The sequence below is a fragment of the Erpetoichthys calabaricus genome, chromosome 2, assembly GCF_900747795.2.
Source record: "Erpetoichthys calabaricus chromosome 2, fErpCal1.3, whole genome shotgun sequence".
NCBI lineage: Eukaryota > Metazoa > Chordata > Cladistia > Polypteriformes > Polypteridae > Erpetoichthys > Erpetoichthys calabaricus.
In genome coordinates this window covers 171,806,445-171,825,898 of record NC_041395.2, presented here as the reverse complement: position 1 = coordinate 171,825,898, position 19,454 = coordinate 171,806,445, and the positions used below count along the sequence as shown (strand labels likewise).

General features: G+C 39.6%; 1 protein-coding gene across 27 annotated transcripts in view; it reads right to left on the bottom strand.

The window, feature by feature from the left end:
- Window positions 1–6,957: 6,957 nt before the first annotated feature.
- The window catches only part of kif1aa (kinesin family member 1Aa), a 243,450-nt gene continuing 230,953 nt past the window's right edge, over window positions 6,958–19,454 (bottom strand). For all 27 annotated transcript variants that reach the window (XM_028794777.2, XM_028794779.2, XM_028794780.2 and 24 more), the window contains 2 exons: window positions 15,820–15,938; window positions 6,958–10,905 (listed from right to left, as the gene is read on the bottom strand). In XM_028794777.2, the coding sequence (XP_028650610.2) occupies window positions 10,863–10,905; window positions 15,820–15,938 (162 nt within the window). In that variant the 3' untranslated portion in view covers window positions 6,958–10,862. The remainder of the gene's footprint in view (window positions 10,906–15,819; window positions 15,939–19,454) is intronic.

Genomic DNA, 19,454 nt, shown 5'->3' with positions numbered 1-19,454 from the left:
TGCAGATCACGTGGCATGGCAGCCGCAGCAAACCAGCAGCTGATCAAGCAAAGAGGAGGTAAAAAAAAAACAACCTATTTGTTTCCCATTGAATTACCGTTTAAAAGGGGGTTTTGGAGGAGCGACTGTGTCTCCTTGGGGTGCGTACAGCCCCCCTCCTTACAATACGAGCTACAGAGGCTGGGGGGTGTGGGGTAGGTTTGGTAAGCAAAGTTGAAAACATGGGGTTGGTAACTGTTAATGCATGATAAATGCACTGTTGGTTATTGTAAATAGGAAACTCAAATCACTTTCTAAACAAACAATACAATAATATGCTTTATCATATAACTGATACCTGAGTGTTGTAACATTACCATAAATCTACAAAGGCTGCTATTTTTATTCCTATATGTAGCTTTTTGGTACAGAATGGGATTGTTGTGAACTGCATGGATGAGTGCTTATGCTGCTCTGACACTGTGCAGTGTCACTTTTGGTGTTTTGGCTATTTGACTACTGACAAAGTACAAGTATTTATTTACGGAACAGGTTGAACAAATTAAAATACTTTTGTACATAACTAAGGAGATGGGACACTTTAGGTGAGGGGGTCAACACACTTTCCCTCCTCTGTGGGGTTGAATCTGCATTTATGAATAAGTAAAGGTCAAAATAAAAATCATATTAAAAGAAAAACTTCTACAAAAAACAAAAATACATAATAAAGGAGCCCAGTACAGCTACACATTTAATCATGTACTTCATTGACCCTTGATCAACTTAAAACTTCGTGATTGGCTTGCAGAATTTGCAGCAGCCACTTTGAATTGTTGGAACACCAGTTGTATGTCCCCATTTAATAAATCAAGCGAACAAAAATTGTGCACGATGGGACAACCACGTATTAGCCCAGCAAACAAAAAGTTTCCCACGTTATGCAAGGTTAGGTGACTCAAAGGAGCTTGCTCCAGGTTGGGTTCCAGGTGCAAAATCAGACAACGTTGGAGGGCTGTTCTGCTGTTGGGTTAGTTGCCCTCACTCTGTGGCTAATCGGAGCTACGGGTTGAAAAGGGGAGACTGCGTGAATACCCCGCTCTCATCCTGGAGTGTTGCCACTTACCTCAGTAGAGCCAGGAAGGTGATCCCACAGGCACATATGCGTGACAGCGTGAACAATATTAATACAGTATAAGAAAAAGCACTGCTTTCGCTATGTTTAAATAAGGATAGGCTTGTTGAGAAGATCAATCATAAAACACTTTAGAAATTTTAGGAACACAACTTTTGCTTTCAACTGCTTTTTGCCTTACTTTTATACTGTAGATGGCAGATTAAGGTTATGATTGGTGGTTTCTATTAAATTTCTTTGAGTTTCCTATGGACTTGAAAAAATACATGTTTGTCATTTCATGAGGTTTGTCATTAGTTCTGTGATAGGAACTTCAATTCAGAACTGGACATAGATTTCAGATCTCTTCCAATGTCATTTTTGTTTTGGCAATGCCCATTTCCGAGTTGAATGAATTCGAAGTTGTACTGAGAACTACACAACCATTTAAAGGGCATGTGTATGGTCCTAATGTGTCTGTGATTGGGTAAACTTAACAACTTGCCATTCTTACAATTTTTGATTACTGGTTCTTGAATTTAACTCTGCTCCTTGACTTTGATTTCTGAAGACACTTTTTAAATCCTGGTTTTAATCTTTATTTACTATTGACTGTTTTTTCTCCTGATCCTCACTCAATAATTTTCCTCATCTGAATGTCAGAACAGATTTATAGTCAGATAGGGTTGCCTTCAACTGTATTGTCTTGGGTTTTGTTTGGAAAAAGCATTCTTTCTTGTCCAACAAGTTGTTTATTCTTTGATAGACATGTCAGCTCATCACATTTTATTGAACTCTAATTAGGGGTTCTTCAGTCATAGGGTTGTGGAAAAGGATCAGATCTTCTTCTTTCAGCTGCTCCTGTTAGGGGTTGCCACAGTGGATCATCTTCTTCCATATCTTCCTGTCCTCTGCATCTTGTTCTGTTACACCCATCTCTCTCACCACATCCATAAATCTCCTCTTAAGCCTCTTTTCCTCTTGCCTGGCAGCTCTATCTTTAACATCTTTTTCCCAATATACCAAGCATCTCTCCTCTGCACATGTCCAAACCAACGCAATCTCGCCTCTCTTGACTTTGTCAACCCAACTGTCCAACCTGAGATGACCCTCATCCATCCATCCATCCATCCATTAACCAACCTGCTATATCCTAACTACAGGGTCACGGAGTTCTGCTGGAGCCAATCCCAACCAGCACAGGGTGCAGCAGGGAGCATACACACACACACACACACACCAAGCACACACTAGGGACAATTTAGAATCGCCAATGCACCTAACCTGCATGTCTTTGGACTGTGGGAGGAAACCCATGCAGACATGGGGAGAACATGCAAACTCCACGCAGGGAGGACCCGGGATGCGAACCCGGGTCTCCTAACTGCGAGGCAGCAGCGCTACCCACTGAGCCACCATGCCGCCTCCCCTCTAATGTACTCATTAATAAATGTATTCCATAAAAATAAATATTAGAGCAAATGCTCAGTTCAATTCTCACTCAGCTATGAGCAAGGGTCTTTTCTATGAGGTGTTCGTATGTTTTTCCTGCATATGCGTGGTCAATGAGCAACATGAAGCTGACCAGGGTTTGGGTGTGAGTGTACAAGTTGCATGTGGTCTGGCTCTTGTGGTCTAGGCTCCCATTGATACAAAACATTAAACACTGCTCCTAAAAATGGATGGATATATTGACTTACTGTATCTTTGATGTTACCATAGACATAAGCAGTACAACACGCAACTTCAAATTTTGTAGTACCAGATGTAACAGTCTGAAATTTTGGAATGGATTGATTCAAAGTTATAGGGAAGAACATTAAATCCAGTTATGTTCAGTGGGACTTGGTATTGAATGCCATTAAACCAGACTCTATAAGCGTACTTCTGTTTGTGTCTTCCTAGAATGTCAAGATCTTATTGAGAGATGCCTCTCCATGAACCCAGAAGGACGGCCCACCCTAGAAGAGATTCTGCTTCATCCTTGGATGAAATAAGGGAGGCCACATCATGTGAGTGTCACACAAGTAATTTTTAATATTTTTAGAGCTTTACCCACAACACCCTTGTTTTTCCATGACTCCCTCCTTCTGTGCCTGTGGGCGACTTGAGTCATTCTTTTAAGTGTTCTCCATGAGGCTTTGAAGTTTGAACAGCTGCTGTGGATCGTTAGTGCTGTAATGCCCTTGTGGTGAGCAAGGGGTCGCGAGAGGTTTAGAAGGAATTAAGGTGAACCATGAGCAGTTCTAGTAGCTACTCTGATGCTCACTCATGAGACTTTATTTTTTGCACCTCTAGTGACAATAATGCTTTGGGAAGTGGGGCTTGAAAGAATTGTCCTCCAGTCCTTCCTTTAAGATTGCTGGAGTGGTTCATCAAGCCCACTACAGATGTCCTGACCATGGAGTTCATAGCATTTTCTCTTAGTTTGCTCCATCCACAGTATATAATGGGACCATTGGAAAAGGATGCCTGAAAAAACAGGTAATTGTGACCATTTTGGTCACACTTCCTATTTCCAGTGGAGGTCCCATGAATCTCTGCAAGGCAATAAGTTTTTAAGTAGAGCATGTTAGGTGATAAAAGCTCTAGAACCTCACCCAATGAACCATTGCCATGGTGTCTAAAACAAACCTCAACAGCTTCAGTGAGACTCGGCTGTCCCACTATGTGTAGCTGCTGTCCAGCTTGTGGTCATTCTGCAAGAAATGGGTCATCGGAGCAGGTAGCCATCCAAGACTACCGCCCACAGGTAGGGAACTATCACTCTTTGAGAAATTTTGGAAACGTGATGTTTTACTTTGTGGTGTTGTGGAAAGCAATTATGTTGAAGTAAACCATAATTAAATTACATAAGTGTCTAAATTTTGTAGTTAATAAAATCCTACATAACAAAAAAGCTTGTCTGTCATTGACCCATTTTCTGCAACATCTTTATCTTGGTCTACGTTGGTGAGGAAAGGGGACAAGGCAGGGCCAATCCAGTGAAGTATTCCAACACTGGGCTCAAACCTGCACACACGTCTCCTCAGCCCACCTAGCAGTAAACGTGGAGCAAACACTGGGAGGTGGTAAATCTTCCCATACGCCGCTGCGCCTGCGGCATCTGTCATCAAAAAAAATCTGTGCCAGAGACTGAGGAGCTGCAAGTGCCAAGATGACTGCCGTCAATTACTGGGCCACGACAAAGCATAAATGGTCTCTCATGCTTGGAATTGGCATTTTTGTTTAAATTTCACACATTTACTTTGTAATAAAGAACAGCCTACTGCCAAAGAACATTTTGCCAGATATTCAATTTGCAACTGGAAAAGTCAAATTATTTCTTAACATGGAATCTGTACAGTTCTTAGTATGTGCAAACTTTTTTTGTTGCCCATTCTATTTTTTCTGTATTTTTTGTCATTTATTTACTGAAAAAACTTGCTTGCAAGGACCGCACACTGAGTAATAGCGGCTTCATAATCCCAACTTTTCCATTTTATTGTATGTCCAGATTGTCAAGCAGGAGACGGAAGCTTAGACTTGTGTGTCCATGAGGTTTAATCTTACCAGCACACTTTCTGGGCGTTTTTTTTTACATCAAGTGCTCTTAATCACTTTTTGTTCATTTACCTAACTAGATTTGCCATATTCCTGTCTGTGCTGATTATGCTACTGCAAGCTTTGCACATGGCATGATAAAAAACCTTAAGGGTCAATCCAGATGTTAGAGGAACAAAGGATGAAAGATGGGTGTTGGGACCTTTAGTGTTGTCTCTGTGTCTGGAATGAGCCACTCGAGTTCCTGCTAGGTCCAATGTTGCAGTCTCTATATGTTAAGGATCTAAGTGTCACATTTTAGTCCTTTTGGGTGATAAATGAGGCTTTTTTATAGAAGGCCATGTTTTCAAATAAAGGCATGTCTTCTAATAACTTGGCCCATGTTAACCAACCTCCTGAGAGATTTTGCCATTTGAGACCTTTTTTTGGCAGCAGAAAATAACACCAAATGGAAACACTCTAAATTAATAAAAATGAATGATGCTATTGCAGTAAAATGGAATAATTAGAGACCTTTGAGAAATGTTTATTCTGATGATTCTTCTTCTTTCGGCTGCTCCCATTAGGGGTTGCCACAGCAGATCATCTTCTTCCATACCTTTCTGTCCTCTGCATTTTGTTCTGTTACACCCATCACCTGCATGTCCTCTCTCACCACATCCATAAACCTTAGGCCTTCTTCTTTTCCTCTTGCCTGTCAGCTCTATCCTTAGCATCCTTTTCCCAATATATCCAGCATCTCTCCTCTGCATATATTCAGATGAAATTAATGTGGGACTCGAAACATGGAGTGATGGTTTCCCTCGTCCTTATAGTGTGATAAAAAACTGAAAAGAACTTAACTGTGTTGTGTAGTGTTGCTGGACATTATGGGTACCTGCCACATATGGTAAGTAGCTGTGTTCTGTGAGGATATTGTTTCTTCTGATCATCAACTACCAGATTGTTGAGTAAAGGAAATGTTCAGATGAAAGATTAAAAAAAGACACCTGTGTCCATGTTTATCAAGAGTCTCAGAGTAGGAAAACCGTCCTAACTGGCTTAAAAATCTAAGAGTGATGTAAATTTGATCTTACTCTTAGAAGTAGAAGGAGTTTTTCTAAATAAGGAGAGTACTCCTAACTTCACCAGGACTTGGGATAAGCTGCCAGAAGATGGGACTCGACACACACATCCTGGGAAATCACAGTATCAACACACAGGTGGTCACAGATACAAACTGTATCGTAAGATAAGTGGGGTATGATGGGTGATTGAGCATGAAATGCTATGCTGAGCTCTGCATTCCATGAACCCCTGGAACATTTGCAGTACACTTTACAAGCCCAGGACAGTTGAAGAAGACTAGTGTCAACTCCCAGGGCACTTTCAGGAGATAAGGGGCAATCACGGAGAAACACTGCATGCCACAGTGTAAGAAGAGTGTGAACGTTGAAAGAGTGAACGTGATTTCAGCAACGGTGCCTTGACTAGTTACAGTAACTGTTACTTTACGAGGCATTTCCTGTTCTAGCGGAAAGGTGATTTCATGTGAGAGTATGGCTGTGGATCACTCAACTAAACATGCCTGATACTGGGCTTTATTTTATTCAGTGTGTGTGTCTCAGTCTTTCCAGTTTGGTGCTCATGACAGTATTATTGTTGATGATGTTGTGAAGTGGCAACAATTATGTGCAACTTAGTACAATCTTCCCCCTTTGAATATTATCATGATCTTTCTGGTGAAGCCTTGTTATTAGTATCCTAATTAGTACAACATTTGCCACTCGGGGGAGATATAAAATCACTTCATAAATGTTCTTTTAGACTTTTAAGTATAATTCCTAGGAGTAATTCTGAGACTCTTGATATATATGGGCACTGGGACACGTAGGATTTATTTAACCCACCCTGATCAGAGATTTAGCTCAGGAAAAGGTTTGCAAGATTTTGTCAGTCTAATAATGCTTGCCCCACAGTCCAAAGACATGCAGGGTAGGTGGATTGGCGATTCTAAATTGGCCCTAGTGTGTGCTTGGTGTGTTTGTGTGTGTCCTGCGGTGGGTTGGCACCCTGCCCGGAATTGGTTCCTGCCTTGTGCCCTGTGTTGGCTGGGATTGGCTCCAGCAGACCCCCGTGACCTTGTCTTCGGATTCAGCGGGTTGGAAAATGGACGGATGGATAATGCTAGCTGAAAGTGCAAGGAAGCCAAGTTATAAAAAAGCTCCACTATAATGTGTCCCAATAATAACTGGAGGAGTGTAACGACCATTTAGGAATATTTTGGTGAGTTTTGAGCTAACATCATGGCACAGTGGTACAAATGCATGAGGCGACACATTACATGGTGCATAAGTTTCACGTTTATTTAGAATCTGACAAGGTGTTAAGTGCACACAAACATATTAAGACTTGAACTTCAACACTCAAACATTTTGAAACATTGATTACACTACTGCCTGTTTTCCATGTTTACAGACACGCTACAGCCGTATAGTACATTGTCCACAGCAACCCAACTTTATATACAAAGCTAAACAAAAAGGGGAAAAAGTGTTTTTAGTTTACAGAGCAACAGAGGCAACCATTTGGGTCTCAACCAAATGTGGAAGCACAGAAATCAAAATAAAAAAGTGCATTTCTCTTTCTACCACATTCAGTCAGACCTTCTGGGGTTCTCCACAGGAGTTTCAATTCATCCGATTATTACAGAGTGGGTGGAAGTGGGGGAGATGCACATATTAGTAGTAGTTTAGTTGGAGAATAGTAAACTCTACACCCAGGGAGATACTAGAAGGCTGCACTTTTGGATCTCTGTTGTCTCTATCAAGTAGTCACCATTTTTCCTCCCTAATATATAGTTAATTCAAATTACAGTAGACCTAAAATACGCCGCTGCAGTAACCAAAGCTTTCCTTTTAAAGTACAGTGGTGAGGTGACCACTGACAATGCCTCATGCTTCTTACCGTCCTCCTGAAGGCCAACATTGTAACAGCCCTCAGTGTTTTCTCACTTGTAAAACGGCTCCACTTGCACTCTTTATTGCCACGTAAGCTTTCCATGAGCCAAAAAAGTAGAATTCACACACTGAAAGGAGAAGACCAGAAAACTTAGTAATGTAAGAAGTGTTAAAAGAGTTTAATAGAATGGTAGTCTTTGTAAAGGCTGTGTTGGAAACTACTCAATTCACTGTATTTATAGATATATATTTATTTACAATCATAGTTGTGCTGGAAAGGCATTTAAAGGTTTATGGGTAGTAATTTATGGTATCCTCGTCATTGTAGGCTCACTAGCTTTAATCACTGGACCAGGAGGTACTGAATACCGAGTGATTATTGCACAAATATCAAGAAATAACAAAAGGCACACAATAAAAAAAAAAGGCCAAGAACCAAAAAAAGCGTTAGATAATTAAATCTCGTAGAAATAAACATTTGCTCAGAATGTTGGTTGTGTAGCATTTCAAAACTTGCAGTCTGTATTGTCATTCATTTAAGCAGACACATTGCCTCTAAATACCTTCCTTGGATCACACAATGCCACAAGAGTCTGCAAACAATGATCTCTGTTAACAATTTCAAGGCCACACTCTGCCAAAGCCATAAAAGCACACTTTTCTGCTTTGTCGGGGTGCTGCAAAGGTTTGCTGACCTTCAGCATGGCCTCTACGAAAAAGGTGGCAGGCTCTGACCATCTGAAAGGACAACAGCAAACGAACCTCTGCTACATACTGAACATTTACCCATGTACTTTATGGCTTGCTGACCACCTACATGGACAATATCAGCATGAGACGGATATTGGGAGCATAAGGCCGAGGAGGTTAATGAGCTGCCTCCATTTGTGTCCGCTTTTGTTTAATGCCATCTTCCAGAATTGGAACAGTAAGATACACCAATACAGAAAACACTTCTTTAAGGCATGACAGAGGTCAATGTAAATCAGCCCAAGGAGAATATAGCGCTGACCCGACAAGACAAGCTATGCCATATAGTTCTTCTTGACAGGGTGGTAAGGGACACGAGTTCGCTTATGAGAAGAATAGGAGGAAGAATTTGGTTTGGGGGAAAAAGTTTTTTTCTAAATATCTAATTGTGAAAAAAGTGAGCAAAGAAGCTGGACAATATGAAAGATGACAGAACTGTGAGTTGAGAACGGATCCGGCCTTCTTTGACTGCTAACAAGAATCCTGCATTGTGGATATCTGCACCAAGTCTCTTCTGATTCTGCCACTACGGTGTTAATGACTCAAAAATGTATTATGCTCCTTTCACAGGATGCTACCGTTAAACATGCAGAATCGAGACAGGTTTACTGCCGGGGACTTCCAACAGAAATTCACAAGAGCCTTGTGCGCTATGTGTCAATGCTTTCTTTATAATGTTGACGTGCCATCACCATACGACAGCCGAGAACACATCCTCGCCTTTACAACTTATTCTAATGATCTGTCAAATACAAGGGAATATATCCATAAGTGCATTCAAAAATAATAATAAATAAACTTGCATTTAAGATTTTTTCTTTACCAGGTAACCAACTTTGGATAAAGCCAACTTGCAAAGAGCTTACTGTAAAAGTCTTCCTGCCCAACAGCGTAATCTGGACTTCTCTTCCCACTTTGACCGTCTACACGTGGTAAACCGTGACCACACATTTCTTGAGAGGCATTCCCAAAGACTTCGATGAACTAATTAATGTTTGTGTGCTGCTTTGCAGTCTTTCCAGCCAGCGATCTTGCCAGTGACTACCAATTCTTCTGTGGTGCAGAACAATTGTAGGCTTTGCTTTCTTTGCTAAAGGAATGTAAAGGTTGGTAGCTCTCTTGTTCTACACCTGATTCTCAACTGTGGTATAGCATTTCCTTAATTTGAAACTAATTTTACCAAATTCACATGAAATAAGGTTCCCATGGGCCCTCAATGAGATTCATATGCATGGCCTGTGTACTTCACCTTACAAAACAGTCAGAATGGACTTGTTGATCGCTGCATGAAAACTGCAGTATGTTTAAGCCCAGGCTATCAGCTTAAACTCCACTGAGGTGATTGGTTTAGATGGATTTATGGGACAAAGCTGGCTCTGTGCTTACACCGTGAGCTCATTTTGTGAAGTGAGTTGGCCAGTGTTTGAGATGATGGCTAATGAACAGCAGCTACTACAGAACAGGGGTAAGAGGTCCTGTCTGCGAAGCTCTCGTTTGCTATGTGTGGCATTAACCTTGAAAAACACAGAAGAAAAAGGATTGGTCACTTAATTTGGAGGTTAGTTAAAAAGAAATAAAGTGCATAATGAAAAACTCCATACAAAATGCTCTAAAAATTCAAAGCTCTCCGTTGTTTTATCATAAATCCAAATAATTTCACCTTAAATGATCAAATAAGAGCTGGTACATTATTTTATATCACCTTAATCTTGTATACTTTCGACTCCTGACCTTCACAATGTTTAATTTTAAAATTAAGGTACTCCTTAAGGCTTTCCCTCTAAACTAGGTACCTTAAACGTAAACTATAAAGTAAAACACTATGCAAAATCTTTTTTATTTTCTTTTAAATGTACTGTTTATACTTCCATGTTGGCCTTTGATATGACGTCATGAATTGCAGGTTGAAGGGACTAAGTCAAGGCATCGTTTTCAATTTCAGGGGTAACTGAATGACTGTTTAAGGCGACTGAAATTAATTTTCTTTTCATAGACAAGTCAATAAATAACCACATACTGTATCAATAAAATCTATATATACATAAATATATATTTAAATATTTTATACTCAGGTGGAAACGAAAATTAGAAAAACTAGGCATTATGGGTGGAAGTTCTGGTTTTTGACAGCCTTCCTATCTCTCAGGAGAACAAAGATAAAATGCAAATTGGATAAGGCCATGCATATAGGGAGCACGGGCCTCAGGAGGCCAATGTCTGGGGGCAATGCTTGAAGGTGCCAATGAGCAGTGCACGTGTGTGCCAACTCCCTTCCCAATTCCCCACATTTCTACAGCCACACTTCTCAATAACCACAGTGAGGTTAGAGACAGAGCCTGCAAACGGCACACAAGTTGAGCTTTGGGGTTGTGCATTCCTTCCTGGTTCAGCTGTGACAAGCTGACTGTGTGAAGAAGCAGACAAGCTACAGAGGGAACTGGAAAAGCACAGGACTCGGCATTCAGTCTGGTGATCAATGTACAGTGCAAAGTTACTCTACATTTGTCTCTCTTTACTTTCGGGTTGAATGCAGAAAGAAGTTAGATCCTCATCTGTCCAGTTCGCTTCCTGGATAGTTTTGATCTGGAAGTTAAAAAAAACAAAACAAAAGCAATTAGTATGTAAAAAATAGATTTTCATAGTAGAAAAATGAGCCTTTTATCACACAGTTTGAAACTAAAACATATTGGCTGATCTATTACTTACTACTTTTCCATGCGTAATTTTGCTTAAACGTAACGTTGCTCAATGCAAAAAGCATAACATCACTTCCAAAATACTCCCCTTGAGACACTTGTCCCTGCACTTCTCACATTCCTGTTAACATTTCCTGTACTCATCTTTGGTTACTCGTGTCTATAGCCTCCTGTGATTTTCTTCGTGGATCTCTAACGTGGTAGAAAATTGTCTTCCCTTCAGTTGTTTAATTTTGGGAACAATAAAAAGTCAAAAACAAGGCATTGACTGACAAGGCAGGGTGTGCAGGAGCGCCGTCATGATGCAAATGCAGTCTGGATGTTTTTTTCCTGATAGTTTTCTGCAGATGCCTCAACAGTTCAGTGTAATGTTTCTGATTCAATAGTCTTCAAAGGTATTATCATTGTCTAGATGCTTAATATGATCTGACATGCTTTTTTTTGGCTCAATCGGCAAAGTCACACATACAATATTGTAAAAGTCAGAAATACGTATCTCAATCAACACAGCACAGTGCAACTTGGCAGACAGATTAATAACAAGATTGTAGACATTTGATACTTTGTGGCATAACTACACCCCACTTCATGCCATGACCAATTCCAAAAATTTTTGCCCCCCCCCAGAGTAGATGTGTATGTATGTATGTGTGGGTGGATGTGTGTGTATTAAGCCTGGGAAAGTTAACGCATTAATTTTTGTGAAAAATGTGGTCGTTTAATGTGTTAAAAAATATCGTCACTTCCCGGGCTGGCAATGAGGCAAATGCCTCAGGCAGTGCTTTGGTCAGAGTGGCATTTTCATTTTTTTAACATTACAAAATAATAGTACAAATAAGTTAAGTATGTATCTACAGAATTACATACACATCCAGTACCACATTTATAGACTGCCTTAAAAATTTTATGAAAGTTTTAACATTTTGTATTATGCAGTTCACAGCAGTACGCCACATGTCAATACGTAGCATTGGTGTTTGTTTTCTTGATTTATACAGACTGACATAGGTGCAGGGGAAAGGGGGTGGGGACTGGGAGGTTACAGCAGTCCTGGTGCAATCAAGTCAAGTCAAGATGGGGAGCATGCACTGGTACAGTGTGTTGCCGCACCCACTACATAACGAAACAACTCGGGATCCCGGTTGGCAACCCCTCAGTCCAGTCCCACCCTCCCGAAATGACCCTCTATCTGCCACAGTCAGGTGTTACGTGGGTGACCCCTTGGCCTGGTCCAGCTACTTGGGACCCTAACAATGAGGATTTTATGATCCGGATCACCCTCTGGGAAATGCGCCACAAGGCCATAGTGCCGTAACTGACGCTCCCTCACAGTGCAGGTAATGTGCCTCATTCGGAACTCCATGAGCAACTGCTTATTCAACACAAAGTCAAACCAATGGTACCCGAGGATTTTCCGTAGAGACACAGTACCAAAGGAGTCCAGTCTTCATCTCAGGTCAGTGAATAGCGTCCATGTCTCGCAACCAAATAACAAGACAGGAAGCACCAGGACTCTAAAGACTTGCACCTTTGTCCGTTTGCAAAGATATCGGATGCAATGCTAGAGAAAAACTGCAAAGGTAAAAATTATTCTCTGTCGCTCAATGTCATATCACATAGTGGCACTAAAACCAAAATAAGTCTCTAGTATCTCTTTATTTAACTTGCCAGTCTGCCAGCCAGCTTACAGTGCTGACTGCCCTAACATAATGATAAAATTCTATGAAATAGAAGTATAATGATTTATCCCTACCCATGATTCAAGTTTGTAGTATTTTCGCTAATTTATGCAAAGAATGCAACATAACCATCCAAGTAATACACAGTGTCAGTTTTTAAGTGAGATAAAAGGTACAGAGGTCTTTTTTAGGGTGCCAGGAGCAAAGAAGTAGGTACAGCAGTGTTTTCCAAGTGTTTTTCTTGGCACACTTATTGTAACCCAAAAAATCCCAAGGCACAACATGACTCTAAAAACCATGAAAGCATTAAATCCTTAAATTAAATTACACTTGTTAAACTGTACGAAGGGGCAGAACAATTAAATCAGGCTTTAGCAGTGCATTCAAAGTCAACAGTCGTTTGGATCATTTCACTTTTATTTCGATATGTTTGTGTCTCATATGCTATGCCATTATGAGAATTAATACATTTACCTCGCTTTCTTATTGCCTTCTTTTCAACTTGCCTTTTAGGAAGGCATGCAATTTCAGGTTGTACTTGCTCAAGTATTTTGTTAAAAGTTCAGGTTTAAAGTCATTGTTTAAGTTTGAACAATGCATTTATTTTTTTTTAATTCTTTTGTGTTCATTCTACATTAAATTTATGATTCAGTGTACATCTACTTCATCATTTATGTATTCATTTTAAAATTGTTTTAGTGTTAATCTCATAACATTTATGCAATTAATTTTTTTAATGATCCCCAGCCTATATATATATATATATTATATATATATATATATATAATTTTTTTTTTGATAAGCTTGGCAAATTTCTATGAGATGGAGCCACAGTTCATTTGGTGACATCACGGCTACCAAGCATTACTCTTTAAACTAGGTCAAGCCAAACTTTCAGTCAGAAGCAATGCGTTGTTTACATTCTACAGATTTCTAAAGTATTTTTTTTTCCAAAAAACAGTGTTTCACTTGCTTTTTTACCATACTTATCAAACAACCTGTATACACAGATACACATTAGTTGTGCTATCTGGATTCTTTGCCAGGGAAATTTTGTAAATCAGTGGATGTAGTACCATTAGATAATCAAGTGTATCAGAAGTACTATGTAACTAACAAAGTACTTTTCTGTACACAATAGTTGTTTTTTTTTTTTGTAGCGGTTAAGGCTTTGGACCTCTGTACTCCAATACATATAACAAAAGAAATGAACATTCTATATATAATTGCACAATTGCACAAGTATAAGAAAATTAGTAGGAATAGAGTATATATTATCATTATAGATGTTTATGATTTCCATTTGTTTACACCATTCACTCAGCTTCTTTTTGTATTTTTAATTAATTTTATGTAGCTCCCATTTAAAGTCTGCAGATGGGAATGGACAGTATATGCAAAGCAGTGGTGGAGGTGGGTATACATAAGTGCCATTAACCAGTGTTTCTCAACCACTGGGTTGTAGGTTGTCATTTGTGGGTCATGAGTGGCTATCACTGATTTGTAACCACATGAGGGGGGGGAAAAAAAGCTGCTTTAGTTAATAAGTTTGGATGAAACCACTCTGTACACATAGTCTGTTGAAGTCCCCAACAGTGCTGTGTGATATTTTTTGCCATCTCTAACAACAGTGCTTGTTCCACCAAAAGGGACAAACTCTCACTCCACCTGCTCTTCCATTGCTTTCTGAGGTGGGTCAGTTTTTAGCTCCACAACTGGAGGCTGGAGACCAAAAAGGATAATCAAGATGAGAGCCGGTAGTCAAAAGCAAAAAACAGTGCTTGCTAATCATTGAGCTGTGCTTTTTTCTTGAGTTTTGCCAAACTTTCTTTTTCTATTCACAACGTGATCATGTCTCCTTCTTCCTGTCCAGGACACCGCCCCATTTCAATGAAATCTGCCCAGGCTTTTTTGAGATTTTGAGGTATTTTCTTTTTCTCTTGTAGCCATGCATGAGTCAATAACATATTTTTTTAATTTTAAGATTTCCTGTAGACTAATATCAAAAAAACAATATTAAAATAAAAATAGTTCAAATTGATCTTTAGAGGGAATAAAGACAATCAAATTGAAAAATCATGCTGTAACTCAATAATGGGCTAGCTGAAATGTAAGCAGATGCATGAATACAAGGTGTGATCAAAAAGTACGGTGAATGTTGATGCAGAGCACAATCCAAGAGCAACGCAAAACAATTCAATGCAGGTTCTGACATGTCCATCCTAGAGCCTAATTTGTGGCAAGTTTCAACTTGTTTGATACTGTCAGTCGTTTGTGAGCCACTGTTGAGTTCAAGTGTGTTTTTCAAGTTTCTTGTTAATAATGGATATCGAGCAACGCATTAACATGAAATTTTGTTTCAAATTGCAAAAAGCTCAGGAGCCCATCAGATGTTAAAATCGGTGTATGGTGACACTACACAGACAATTAAGACTGTTTAAAAGTGGTTTGATCGATTTTGTGATGGATCTGACTCGGTTGAAGACGAGAAAAGAGGGCGTCCTTCAACATCAATAGCCGAGGAATGTTGAAACGGTTTCATTCTTCATCCTGACAACACTCCTTGTCACACATCCCTTCTAGTACGACAATTTCTGTCGAATAAAAACATTACACTGTGCCCGCATCCACCTTATTCGCCGGATCGGGCACTGTGCGACTTCTAGCTGTTCCCTAAATTGAACATGACCATGAAAGGCAAACAATTTCAATCCATTGAGGACATTCAGGCAGCCACGACAGCCCAACTAAAGACACTCTCAAAAGAAAACTTCCAGAACTGCTTCGCAAAGTGACAGGAGCGTTGGGATAAGTGCATTCAAAGTGGAGGAGAGCATTTTGAGGATGACTAGTAGCTGTAAATCTTTTACTGCAATAAATATTTCTTTTTTAAAACATTCATCGTATTTTTTGATCACACCTCGCATGTCACTAGTATGTTATGTCAATTCTTAATCTCACGACTGTATTCTCTATTAAATGAAGTTTTACACCTTTTAATACATTCTTGCTTATCATGGCACAAGAGAGTGGTGATATATAACAAGCTGGTCGAACATTGAAGTGGGAATTTCACTGTACTCTAATTTCTTTCATCAGTTTCACCAAAACGAAAGCTTTACCTGATAGATCCAGCCAATAGGGGATTAAATGCATAAAGCCAGTCATGCATCTCCTTGTCGTTGCTTGCTTGAAGTAGAATTCCACGGTGTTCAGTGCACACAGCAAAAGTGTTTGGGGTCTGAAAATAAAACAAAAAACATTTCCTTCAATGGTGAATGCAAAATTAACGCAAAAATTTTGACACTATGTTGATTTTTAATCAATGAGTAGATTATAGCATCAATATTGAATATGACTTGATTAAAAACAAATAATAAATATACATTTTTGTATAGACTAATAATCAGTAAGATGCAGCTATATTATTGAACTTTCTGCTGAAAATATGAAAACCAGCAAAACAAATGCAGCACTTAACTGCTGATTTATTATATGTAAAACCAAAAACTAATGAAATATTGGTAGTCCTGGACATTTTTCAGAACTTTGTCCCCTTACCTCAGTTATTTTAAAAAATAAACAGTTCTACTCTCCATAAACTAGTTCCCTGCTTTGCCTTCTACATTCAACGCACTCTCTTATCTGCCTTATTCTGTTATTTAAGATATTGATGAAGATTTAACTTAGACTTACTTGTAATGGTTTTATCTCAATATAAGGTCTTAAAGCTTTTGTTACCTGTGTGTTAATGAGCACCTTCATGTATGTTGGCTCAAGGCCGACCATTTTCAATTGTGGATGAGGACAGGAGTCAAACTAACTCGGAAAAACTGAGCCATGACTTATGACTTTTTTAAGTCAAATGCTGAAGGCAAACTCTGACTACTTTGTGTGAACTTTGGTGGCGTCTTTTAAAAGCCGGATTACTTACTTACCTATCATTGGCTGATAATTTCTGCTAGTTGGGTGACTTTTTTCCCAACCTGCCGAGACCATGGTGCCTCCTTTTTCTTATATATGGCCTTGTGGTAAGGTGAGGTTCATGGCTGATCAGCACCATTTTAAATAAATAATCGCCACACTCTCTGCTTTAAGGAGGGGGAGTGGTAGCATGGAAAGAAAGGTTCCCAGTTGCGATGTGGGTGGTCCGCACTTAAGTGCGCATGTGCGGAATCACCCATGGCCGTAATTAATGCTGGGAACTGCTAATCGCCACACCTATGCCATGTCCCCGTTTTAAAAGGGGAAGCACGGGTACTAGGGGAAAAAAGTGGAAAAAAAACAAAAGATTAGAAGAAAGAGAGAAGGCAGGAGATGGAAGGAAGTGAGCGAGTGAGCTGAGGACAGCAGGCTCATATGAGCAAAGACAGACAGCTGGGAGAAAAGCCCCCGAGGAGGAGTGTGTGGCCAACACTCTGTGGGAAGGCAGTTGTAAGAGTTTGCTCCAGCTGAACAATTTCAAGGAGCTGGGGCGACCAGGAAGGTGAACGGCTTGCTGCGTAAGGCTGCGGAATGCAGTGGGGGTCGAGGAGGCTTGGGAGGGAGAGCCCCAGCGTGAGCTCCCTAGTCGTTGGGGACCCGAGTCTTGGTCCGGTGAGGCCAAGGGACAGAAGGCAACTGGACCAGTTGAAGGTCAGCTGCACCTGCTGATAGGGTGACTCCCTTGCTGCAAGGCCTGTATGGGATAAGCAGGGGAGCCACTAGTTAAAAGGGAGAAGGCACCAGTTTCTTTAAAAAGGACAGCTTCCTGCCATTGTTTTAAAGGATTTGTTTTTGGATTTTAACCTCCACTTTTTCACACGTTTTTATGTATTATTTATTTATTAACTTTGGAGCACTGCACTTTGGACACTCGATTTTGATTTGTTTTTAATACTAGGGGGCTTCGCCCCCTGTTCGCTTCGCTCGCTAACTCCCGTGTTTGGTTTTCTGGATACACACTTTTAAGATTTTTTTTTATTTGAATTGTTGCTATTTCATTAGTTTCACTTTTATTTCAGAACTTCTGTAAAAACAATATTTGTAATCTTGTGAGTCCCAATATGCTGAATCTTTTTAATGAGGTCAGGACAGGTTTCTCTGTTTGGAATTTCAGCACAGACAAAACGATCTACATCATCAGCACTTAATAATTTTTTTTTACAAAGTAACAAAGTAAGTAGAGTTCTGCATTGGACTCCTGTCTGTAAAGTCGTGCTATTTTCCTCTCACAGTTCCAAAAGTACATGGGGTTACCAAGGTGATACCCCAGCTTTTGTCTAGGTTTTTGTACAAGGGCTAGACAGAACGTTTTTGACTCCTGGGGTAAATGTAGCTTTTTAAATAAGCAGACAGATAAATATATATACATGAACAAAGTAACCAATAAATGCATGTGCGGTAAACTCCGTTTTTGAAATTTTCAAGATTCTTTTATTTGTCACATGCATAGTTATACAGGACAACACGCAGTGAAATGCATCCTGATCCGCTTATCAAAAACTGTGCAAAGTTAGAAGAATATCAGTTAGATTAACAAAAAGTCACAGATTGAAAGATAACAGTATAGTAGAACATAATAAATAAGTAAAATTATGTGAATAAAGTAGAATTAAGTGGTAAGGTGCAATAGTGTAGTAATTATTGTGCAAAACCAAAGTTAGACTGGTGCATAGTTAAATGAGGCAGTTTGTTTGTTTGCGCTACTTCGATCTTTACTTTGTTTTTTATATTTTCTAATTTTCCTACTTTCATATACTTTCCCCACATGTGTATAGCGCCGTTTTTTTTTTTTTTTGAACCTTTCTAATTTCACTGGTTTCATAGTCTCTAACCTGCTCTGCATATGTTTAGCGCCAACGTTTGTAAACGTCTTTATGAAGTCCCACTTTGTCATTTTACTCATTGTCTTTTAATTCTGAGCCGTACAGTACAATACATAGAACAGAATAAATCCTCAATACAGTATAAAAATAAAAATTCTAGAAGTACGGAGTAGAATTTCACATTAGATGATATTACATAATATGATTTGGATTTGTTTTAAGTCCTGGAGACCTCATTCATCAAGCTGCCTCCCCCATTTTGCCATTCCACATCTGAAATAGCGCTAATCCGATGAAAGGATCCCTCATTCCCACGTCCCCTTTCATCAGGGATGACTTTACCTTAGACAGGCAATCTACAATTTAAAGAGATTGTTATTTTCTTGTGAATTGTTACATATGCATTATTTTCACTTTTACTTTAAAAACTTTTATAAAAACAATACTTGTTTCTTTATGTCCTACCCCGCATGTGGTTACATTTCTTTCTTTCCAGACGTATAATGCTGCTCGTGTTGTGAAGGGTGTTGCGGCTGAACGTACGCTAAGGATATGCCTTTGGATCATTTGCTGTCTTTTTGCTGCTTGCTATCTGCCTCTTCTGCCTGTCGCATGTCGTTGTTTTAAGAGCTCGAAGCACATGATGCTTGCCTGCCAAAAGCAATCCAACAACTGCTAGCTTAGAGGTCTGCTGACTTGTTTTAAATGATGGCTCACTGCCTGGTCTCGCGTGACGTTGTAAAAGCATACCTGACTTTTATTTCTGGCCACGGGCGTGGTTGAATTCTTTCTTGCAGGATGTATAACGCTGCTCACGTTCAGTTGGGGTAGCTGCTGTCGCAGCATCCTCCACATGTGTATAGCGCCGTTTTTTTTTTGGTTTTTTTTTGAGCCTTTCTAATTTCACTGGTTTCATAGTCTCTAACCTGCTCTGCATGTGTTTAGCATCA